This window comes from Vicugna pacos, chromosome 10 (assembly GCF_048564905.1).
Source record: "Vicugna pacos chromosome 10, VicPac4, whole genome shotgun sequence".
NCBI lineage: Eukaryota > Metazoa > Chordata > Mammalia > Artiodactyla > Camelidae > Vicugna > Vicugna pacos.
The window spans coordinates 10,781,305-10,792,162 of NC_132996.1; the positions used below are offsets into that span (position 1 = coordinate 10,781,305).

At 47.7% G+C, this 10,858-nt stretch overlaps 1 protein-coding gene across 4 annotated transcripts in view; it reads right to left on the reverse strand.

The window, feature by feature from the left end:
* ENDOD1 (endonuclease domain containing 1) overlaps nt 1-10,528 on the reverse strand; it is a 29,894-nt gene extending 19,366 nt beyond the window's left edge. Inside the window, exons 1-2 of one of the 4 annotated variants that reach the window (XM_072968947.1) lie at nt 7,736-7,864; nt 6,988-7,125 (exon numbers count right to left, since the gene is read on the reverse strand). In XM_072968947.1, coding sequence (XP_072825048.1) covers nt 6,988-7,125; nt 7,736-7,768 — 171 coding nt within the window. In that variant the 5' untranslated portion in view covers nt 7,769-7,864. Of the gene's footprint in view, nt 1-6,987; nt 7,126-7,475; nt 7,566-7,735; nt 7,865-10,110 lie in introns of those variants that run through there. The other 3 variants (XM_072968946.1, XM_006206746.3, XM_072968948.1) reach the window with 3 other exon arrangements.
* Between the last annotated feature and the right edge of the window lie 330 nt (nt 10,529-10,858).

The window sequence follows — 10,858 nt, forward strand, 5'->3', positions numbered from 1 at the left end:
GCTAAAAAGAAAACTACCATATGATCCAGCAATCCCACTCTTGGGCATATATCTGGAGAAGACTCTAATTCGAAAAGACACGTGTACCCCAATGTTCATAGCAGCACTATTTACAGTAGCCAAGACATGGTAGCAACCTAAATGTCTATGGATAGATGACTGGATAAAGATATGGTGTACACACACACACACACACACACACACACACACACACACACACACACAGTGGAATACTACTCAGCCATAAAAAAGAACGAAATAATGCCATTTGCAGCAATATGGAAGGACCTAGAGATTATCATATTAAGTGAAGTAAATCAGACAAATACAAATATTATGACATCACTTATATGTGGAACCAAAAAAATGATACAAATGAACTTATTTACAAAGCAGAAAGAAACTCACAGACATAGAAAACAAACTTATGGTTACCAAAGGGGAAAAGCGGGGGAGGGATAAATTAGGAGTTTGGGATTAACAGGTACAAACTACCAAATATAAAATAGACAAACAACAACATTCTACTGTACAGCACAGGGAACTATATTCAGTAGCTTGTAATAACCTATAATGATAAAGAATATGAAAAAGTATACATACATATATATATATAAAACTGAATCACTATACACCAGAAACTAACACAACACTGCACATCAACTACATTTCAATTAACAAAAACAGATTCCTTCTCCCGCTCCCTGGGGGTGATGGCTGTTTGAGAGGCTTGTTAGAAGTTGTTGGACTTCACCAAGTCCAAAAGGGTGCTAATCCTTGACTAGAATAAAGGATGTAAGAGTACAAATGTCTCTCAAGAGGTAATGGAAATTTCCGGAATGTCACACACACACACATTGTGAAGACTGGTCATCTGTGAGAAGTGGGATCTTTTTCCTTAGATACTTCCAAAAGGCTCAGAAAAATAGTTTTCACCATAAGCAAGTATTACTTTTGTATAATCTTAAAAAAACCTAAATAGCTAAATATTATAAATCACCACCATCACTACCACATTAAAACGGTTCACTGACATTGTCTGTAGGTCTAGATCTAGGGTGGCAGGCCACAATTGGAATAAGATTACACAGCTTTCAGATTTCATGGCTGGTGTTCAATCCACATATACTGAGCACTCACTACTCCACCACGTTGATGAAGCACTGACCCAGGGCTGGTCTCAGGCCAGAGCAGGAGCTGGCCAGCTACAGCCTGCGCACCAAACCCAGCCCACCACCTGTCTCATAAACAAAGTTCCCTTGGAACACAGCCATCCTTGTGCATTTATGCATTGTCTGTGGCTGCGTTTGTGCTAGAAAGGCCAAGTTGAATGGTTGCAACATAGACCACATGGCCTGAAAGCCAAAAATACTTACTATTTGGCCCTTTACAGAAAAGGTTCTTGGCCCCTGACTTAGACAATGAGGATTCAATGTTGAGCACAAGAGCCCTCATGCAACTTAGAGTCTAGACGGGGGACACGCAGCGTAACTGTAACACACCAGCAAAAAAAAGTAGGTTTGGTGCCACTGGGGAGTGTTACAGGCAGTTGACCTAGATGGGAATATTATGAAAGACACAAAAGAAAAAAACAAACAAACAAGCCAGCACAAAGGTCCTATGATGGGAGACAACATAGAAATTAAAAACAACAAAAACAAAACAGAAAAGCCCACATATATCCAGAGGGAACTCTAATTTGAAAAGATACAAGCACCCCAAGGTTCACAGCAGCACTATTTACAATAGCCAAGACACGGAAACAACGTAAATGTCCATCAACAGATGACCGGATATAGAAGATGTGGTATATTTATGTGGAGGAATACTACTCAGCCATTAAAAAGAATAAAATAATGCCATTTGCAGCAACATGGATGGACCTAGAGATCATCATCCCAAGTGAAGTAAGCCAGAAAGAGAAAAAAAAAATACCATATGGTATCACTCATATGTGGAATCTAAAAAAAGAAAAAAAGAGGGCACTAATTAACTCATCTACAAAACAGAAACAGACTTGCAGACATAGTAAACCATCTTATGGTTACCAGGGGAAGAGGGGTGGGAAGGGATAAATTTGGGAGTTTGAGATTTGCAAATCTTAGCCACTATGTATAAAAATAGATTTAAAAAAAGAAGTTTCTTCTGTATAGCACAGGGAACTATATTCAATATCTTGTAATAACCTTTAATGAAAAAGAATATGAAAACAAATATATGTATGTATATGCATGACTGGGACATTGTGCTGTACACCAGAAACTGACACATTATAACTGACTATACTTCAATTTAAAAAAAAAAAAAAAACAGAAAAGCTGAAGTGGCCCAAAGTTAAGACCTGCCATGTGTGACGCCAGATAAGGCTGGGAGGGGATGGGACACAGACCACACAGGACTCTGGACACCATGATAAGGGCTTGTCTTTATCCCGAGAGAAATGGGGATGAGATGAATGCTTTGAGACAATCTCTCTGGCTTCAGGGTGGAGAAAGGCTGAAGGAGACGCAGGTGGAATGGGGTAACCAGATGGGAAGCTGTTGTGCAGAGGCTGGATGTAGATGGTGGGAGCTGGGACCTCAGCATGCAGACAGCAGGGACAACAGCACTGAAGTCTGTCAACTGAGATGCAGGAGCCAGGCCCCGGACCATGCCGAACGGTCCACTCGGCCATGAAGGAGGCATCGAAGGTCATCACGGGCACTGCAGTTCCAGATACATCAGAAATATTCAGGGGGCAGAAAAACCTTCTCATGGTTCATAAATCCAGCTTTCCTTTCCCCAGGCTCCCGTGTGTCCTGAACACCTAGTCTTTCAGAAACATAACCAGTAGCCACGTCCTCACGGGGTCCCTGGTCAATCATGCATCCTAGGGTAATTCAATCACCCCTAAAATTAAGAGGCAAGTCAACTGTAAATCTAATTTACATTTTCAAATTTCAGCCACCTATTTACTTAGCAAAATGAGAAGTACTCATACTCTCCGTCTTGATTAAAAACATAAAATGTCCTCATATGACCTTTGATTGAGTGACACTTCTGTCGGCACTGGGTCAATAAAACCATGACAGGAATACTAAACGGTGCTTCTATTTTGGGTTCGCCCCATGAGTTGGTTTCTTTTTTATTTCTTCTTCCTGCCAGTGGCCAGATAGATATGTTAGCGAGCAACGAATTACTGCTGCCATGGATGTGGAGTGCTACGGAACCAAAAGGTATCTGACCACTCGGGAGCCAAGGTACACAGCTTGAAGGAGGAAACATTCCTGAACCAACAGGAATTCTGGGAGCAAGATGGGATCCCTGGCAGCAAAAGCCATTGGTGGGTGGGAGGATTTACTTTCTCTTATTTTCACTTGTAGGGCTGACAGTTTAAAAGAAAGAGGCATTTGAAACCCAAAGAATAAAATCTCTGTTCCTCAAGGAAAGCTCCCTTCAATCACCATCAGTTGTAAGTGAGATTTCCAGAATGGTGTGTTAGCAGCAAAGCCAGATATCATCCAAAGGACTGGATTAATTCAGTAAAATAACAATAAAATAACAAGTCTAGCTAATGCGTTTGGAATCTGGTGAGGGAACACTGACACTGTAACTGGAAAACAACATGAGAGAGCAGAAAGAGGGCTAAGCGCTTTGGAGCCGGGCAGCCATAAATTCCAGTCCAGGCTTTGCCATCTAGCAGCTGTGTGACCCTAGATAAGTTACTTAATCACTCTGAACTCAGTTTTCTACACTGTAAAACATGGATCACAATACCTAGGGTGATTATGTGAATAAGTTAATTTGCACAGAGTAAGGGATCAACAAATGACAGTTCCTTTCCTGGACTGTCCAAATTTAAGTCAGGACTAAAAGAATGGTGTACAGATCCATCACCACTGGCTGTTCCAGGACAAAATGTCACTAAAATATTCTGCCAATATAGGGCAAGTCCCTTAACTTGCTCCTGAGAATGACCACAAATCAGATGGAAACACTGCATTCAAAGATGAAGAAAAAGCCAGACGGGGAGGAAACTGTCACGCACGGGAGCAGGTGCGCCTCCTGCTTCTACTCTTTGCGCTCCAGTAGGGAAGAAATTGTACGCAGTTGACTTTGGAACTATCCCTGTAAGTCAGGCACTTCCCAGCTCTTCTCAGGCTCAGCACAGTAGGGTGGCATGCAATTGCTCACTGTTTGTTTTGTGACAACACACCTCTTGGTTGCCCAGGGCAGGAAGGGTGGAGGTGTCTCTGGCACCTGTTTTGTTTGTGTGTTTCCAATCACCTAAATCCATCCATCCATCCATCCATCTATCCATCCATTCATTCCATCTTGCATTCATTCAGTCTCTCAACATGTATCTTCTGAGAACCTATTCTGTGAATGTGGGACATATGCCAAGCATTTGAGAAGATACACAGATGAATCTTTTATGTTTTAGGAGAGATCTGTAGAATTGTAGGAGTTGTCTATCCAACATTCCATTCCTGTGTGTGTGTATGTGTGTGTCTAACACCTGTTAGAGGAAGACCTTAATAAAGTATCTGCACTGCTATTTACTAAGAACTCATCATACTACACGCACCACGTTACATGCCTATTTGTACTATCTTATTTGTCACAACCACTAGAAAGTAAACACTGTTATTATCTTTAATGAACAGCTCAGAAAAATAAGACTGGAAGAATTTAAGGTCACATAGCTTGTAAATGGTAGAGCAGGGGTCTGAACTCAAGTTTCTTAATGAGGAAGTAAGAATCAGAATTGTCCGGCTCGCTGTGTCCCTTACACAGAGATGTAAGTGTATACCATCTTCTCTAGATCCGTTCTCTGACACAGTAAAAAGGGGGTTGATGTTAGAATAAATTAAACGGTGTGTCTAACAGTTTCAGGATGTGCAAGCAAGAGGCTGCTGATGGAAATTAAAGATTAAGGACTCAATCGAGGTTCTAACTGTGACAGCTGTTCCCATACATTTACTAAGACTTGAACCATGACTTCATTAGGCCCTCTAAGGAGATACTTTTGCAGTTAACCAGAATGTCTGCTTCACTCCTGAGACACTGACAGCTGAGCAACATTCACACAGTCAAATATGTGCTCCCTCTTGGGAAAGAGAAATGGAGTAGAAAGTTATATTCCCATATAAAAGATGAGAATGATGTCATCCAATGTGCACATTATCCATTCTGCAGGGAATGAATTTTAATGTATAATAAAATATTTTTTGTTAGTTTTGCATCAAAAAAAAATGAGAATTAAATTCCTGTGACCATTAATGCAGTGGATCCCTGGGAGGTCAAAGAATCTCCATGGCACATCAAAAGAGCACCAGACTAGGAGTAATGAGTCATGAGTTCAAATCCAAGCTGTGTGACCTTGGGCACAACAATTAACCTCTCTGAGTCAGTTTCCTCATTTCCACAATGAAGAGAATGGTATCTATCTCACAGTAGTTTTAGAAGATTAAATAAATATAAGCCGGATAGAAAACCAGTTCCTCCCAGTATTCACGTTTACAAAATGACAGGCTCTTATACATTGGCTTCTAGCATAAATTGACACTGTCCTTTGCAAAGCCATCACTAGTACTTTTCCCTCAATTTTTCTATTAAATGGAAATGAGTTGAAAAGCTAAAAGGTTTGAGGCTCCCTCTCTGTAACCAGAACCTAGTTTTGACTGGAAACCCTCCAAACCATCTCCATCGTGCTAACAGGGACACACCATCTCATCTCTTTCTTGCCTTCCCCCCATTCTCAATTTAAAGGTGACCATGTTCCACATAAAACCCACAACAGTCCTCTGCTTTCTCTGCTTCCTTGTAAAGTTCTCATTCTGTCCCTCAGAAGGCCCCCAGGTGTGGGATCCTGGTATCTGATGCTACAGAGTTGTCGTCCAGAGGAGAGACCCCAGTCAGCTGGGGTAGTCCCAAGGCTAGAGACGGTGGAGTGGATTTGCAGGAATGCTCCAGCTCTGCATGTGGGAGATGTTTATAACAGCGGCTGCTGGCCGGCCAGGCGCAAGCTTCTGAAGCAGTCAGCCCTCCAGCAAGACCGCTCAAACCGAGTATCTCACCCACGGCTACCTGACTGACCCTGCTGACATCGAATTATGTTATTCATCACTGAGCAAGCGCTTTCTATGTCCTAGACACAAGTGTGAGTAAAACACGGTTTTCAGCTCTCAAGGGTTCACACTGGGAAGATGGACCTGTGAGCAGGTAATTCTAAAACAATGTGGTAAATACAAAAAGAGAATTGTAGGGGGCGCTGTGGGGTGGGTCCAACTCAGGAAGTGGACCTCGCTCAGGTGGGCTGTTCTTTCTGAAGGAGATGACAGCTCAGCAGTCTTGAAAGATGGAGGAGGGGAGGCAGTGAGGGGCCAGATGGGGGTAGAAAGTGCATTCAGGGCAAAAAGGAATTCGCACGCGCAAAGGAACCAATGTGCCAGGATGGTTTATGAAGGCACACCAGGCAGCTGGATAATGCAAGAGCATTACATGAGGGTGGCAAGGGCTGGGAGACGGGCTGGAGCTGCCGGCAGGAGCCAGGGCACAGGGGCCTTGTAAACTGCATTCTGCAGGGTGAACTTTGTCCTGGAGGTAGCAAGCAGCCAACACCTTGAAGGTTTCAAGCATAAGAGTGACTAAGTTTTTATGATCTTTGAATTAGAAGGGTTTTTTTTTTCCCCAAAGGGAAACTGCAGGACGGCCTTAAAAGCAGCTGAATTGGGGTGGGGGGTATAGCTCAGGCGGTAGAGCACATGATAAGCATGCACAAGGTCCTGGGTTCAATCCCCAGTACTTCCTCTAAAAATAAATAAACAAATAAACCTAATTACCTCCCCACCACCAAAAAAAAAAAAAAAAAAAAAAAAAAGCTGCTGAATTAGGCTTTGGGAGTCCTCGGGTCAGAAGAGCCCCGCCTGAGTCACTCCCGAGGCGAGCACCCAGCTCCTTTGGTCTCCCGCCTCTTCCTCTGCTAAGCCTCTTGGCAACACTGACCTCATAAAAAGGTGATGTGGGCACAAGGTGAGTCAGCATGACAGAGTGCTCGGCAGCAGCCAGAAGTCCACGCTGAGTCCCGAGCATCTTTCTGCAGCAGCAGGGAACTTGGCGGGGACCTTGGCGGGGACCTTGGTTCTGAGGCGTCGGGGTGGGGGGTTGCGGGGGAAGGTTTGCTGCAGTGTGCTCCCAAGCCCGCCAGCATCGCATCAGGCAGCTTCTCCCTCATCCCCTCCTTGACTCCCTCTGAATCCCCCCTGGTTCCTGGCTGACTTGACCTGGCATTGGGGTGGGCAGGGGTGGGCAAGGGTGGGCGGCACAAGCACATCTTGCAGAGAAAGGCATTCTACCGGCTGTGCCCAGCCCCTGGACCACTCCCACCGCCCCAGCTGGGAACTCTGGCCTCTTCGGAACTGCTGCACCTCTCACCTCTCAAGCTGCCGTCTGGAAGTACCCTCTCTTTCTCCTTCTTCCTTCTCCCATCTTACCTCCCCAGTTCCATTCCTCATTACCCAGGGCCCATGTGAAGGTTCTGGCCACTTCTTCTCTGCTGAATGAGTCATGCTCCTTTGGGCTCCTTCAATAACGGCATAAATGGCTCCCCACCCCCACCCCAAGCCTTCCTTGATGACTCCTTCCTACCTGGCCTCTCCCTTCCATTACTCCTCTTTATTCTGAGCCCTTGAGTAGACTGTCACCTACTCACTTATACTCATTCAGCTGCTCCGACCACTTCCCACACACTAACCCTTGCGTCCGCCATGCGTCTCTCACTCGGCATGCCTCCTCCACTGGCAATGCCCTCCTCGTCTCCCTTCCAAATTCCACCTCATCCTTCCAGGCACAGCACGAACACCACCTTGACCCTAAGCTCACCCCTGTCACCCCCAAGACAGAAGAAGTCTAATAGGACTTTGTTTACCTTTTTTAACTGTTTTGCTTATGTCATAATTACAGCTAGGACTCATGGGCCAGGCACCTCTCAAACAACTTTATAGAGCATAACTCATTTAGTCTTCAAATCCACCTTGTTATTACCTCTCAGTTAGCCTGCCCAAGTTTCAGAGTTTACTGAGACTTGAACCTACACAGCATGGCTCTCATCAGAGGTGATGCCACCTCTCCACCCAGCAGCATGCTTCACCTGCAGACCAGAAAGCCTTTGAGTTCCAGAGCTACGCTCTGTACCCAGCACCCCAAGTACCTGGCACATGAGGTTGACTACTAAATGTGGTAGTTTTGGATTTCACTGAAACCTGTTCAGCAGGCCTCAAGTGTATGTTCTGTCTCCCCAAGCCATCCATAAGATCCTCAAGGAGACAGGCCCACAATCACATGCATAATGGGGTATACCCAGAGAGCTCGAGGGGTGCAGTTGGGGGGCAAACTAACTTTAGATGAATCTACACTTTCAGTGTGTATAATTCACAAAGGCTTTTTCCGACGCCTGATCCCATAGGTCTTGACATCAACAGGATGGGGAGAAGGTAAGGAGACAGGTGTAGATGGCTTGAGACCTGATCAAGGTCTGCGGGCTAGAAATAATTGAATGAGATGACAGAAATGACAACCCACAGCTCTGAATGAAACAGCTGAAAGCCGGGCCCCTGTTCGCAATGTGGGTCGGGAAGCTGTGGCCATCAGGAATGGGTGAGCTGACAACTTCAGTAGATAAATTCAGAATGCATAGGTCTTCGGACTCTTCTTGAGAATGGTCGTGTGGCTGTGGGGTGAGAGCATGAGCTGAGGGGCCGGATGGCTTGAGCTCAGGATCACTTCTGCCACTTACTACCTGTGTGACTTTACAAATCTCTCAAGCTCAGTTTCTTCATCTGTGAAATGGGTTTAAGAACATGTAGCTCATGGTGTTCTAGTGACAATTAAAATGAGATCATTTACGTAAAATATTTCTCAGCACCCAGGAAGCATGTAATAAATGGTGAACATTATTCCTATTATTAACTGTAAGGGGTCCACACAGATATTTTATAATAGTACCAGCTCATTCTATGCGATTCTAATGTTTTCATTAGCTTGATTTAAAACTAAGCAGTGAGCAGCACCAGACATACTGTGTACTTTTGTATGAATAAATTAATCATATCACTTGGGGGTGTGTTTTAAAAATATTTGCTAAAAATAGGTATATATTTTACTATCATTATCAACAAAATTTAATGCGGCACTTAAAAAAAAAATGGGCGGGCTGAGACCTCAGTCCCTCCCTTAGCTAGGGTGGCCTTGGTAGCTGGGGCATGGGAGCCTGGCTGGATGTTCTAGAGAGCAGAGGTGGGCCAGGATGCGTTAGGGAAGTTCAGCAGGGCCTCTGGCAGTGTTTGGTCTCTCTCACCAGACAGAACAGAAAACCCTAAGAGATGATAGGGTGGTCAAGCCGTCTGAGCATATAGATACAAAGAGTCAGGAAAAGCTGGTCTGTCCTTCCCATTGGTTGGAGGGGGTCGACACTTCCATACTATATGTAACTATCTCATCGCCTTTCTAAAACCCTGTACCTTTACTGTCCTAACTCAACACAACTTCAGATCAAATTTACTCAATGTCCCGTGCAGACCGGAAGGCTTTTCAGGCGCAGGTGGCCTCTGCAGAAGGGAAGCTTTTCCCCAGTAGGAAGGGCAGTGAACTTCTAAGCCCAAAAGACCTGCCTTATCTTCCCCCGAGTCTCTTCGCCCCTCTGAGCCCTGATCTCCTCTTCTGTAAAATGGGCAAGGAAATGCTCAGTCTCCCACCCACCCACTCCCACAGGACTGTGGTACAGGCCTGCGAGCTCCCAGCCCTGGCTTCCCGCAGATCTGACGCGCCTCCTCGGTCTCCGTCTCCTGCTCCTCACCATTCAAGAAATGAATGGGACACTGCAGATGCCCACACTGACGTGCAGCGAGAACCACCTCCCACTGGGGACCTCAGGCCCGGCTCGTGCCTTGGCTTTGACGAGGGCTGGGGCACGCAGTCTCTCCGGGGCGCAGTGGGCCGATCGCAGACCCGGGTTTCCCAACCTTGGCGCCAGAGGCTGGGGCTGCCCTTCCCCGCCCTGTCGCTCGCGGTGGCTGCGAAGCGCCCTGGAAGGCCAGCCCAGCGGCCGGGCTTGGGAACCGCCTGGCTTACCTGCGGCTCCACCAGCCAGCGCTGCTCGGCGCCCAGGGGCGCGGGGCGCGCGGCGCGGAACGCCGAGTACACGGGGATGCGGTCCCGGGTGCTGTACAGGGTGGCGAAGCGCTCGGCGCCCCCGGAGCGCTGACAGATCTTCACGTGGGCAGCGGCCGCCAGCCCGGCGGGCGGGGTCCCGGAGTAGAAGAACCGGTCGCATTCGCCGAAGCCGGCTTCCTCCTCGCGCACCAGCCGGCCCTCCAGCAGCTCGGCCAGGCCGAGGAGGCCGCCCAGCGCCAGCCAGAGCGCGGGGCCCATGGCGCGTCTGCTGGCCCGGCGGGGAGCGCGCGAGGTGGCCGAGCCGGGCGGCGGCGAAGTCGGAAGCCGGGCGCGGCGCGGCGCGGCGGGGCGAGGGCTCCGCGGGCTGGGCTGGGCTGGGCGGCCCGGGTGGCGGGGGCGGGCCCGCGTCCCGAGGCCGCGCCTCCCTCGCGCCCTCCTCCCTGAAGATGGCTGCGCAGGGCCGGGCGCCGGGATGCCGGCCCTGTCCCCGGGGCTGCAGCCGGGCTTGTGCCGCCCGCAGGCTCGGGGACGCACGCTCCCAAGCCTGGAAGGTCTGTGCGTGTCGACTGAATCGGAGGGACCGGGAAGGGACGGCTCCCGGGCTGGGAGCCTGGAAGCCTGAACCAGCGCTCCCCGGGGACCCTCAGGGATGCAAAGGGGCGGCGTGAGATGCCCACGGAACTGTGGCTCTTTAGAGCGGATGCGA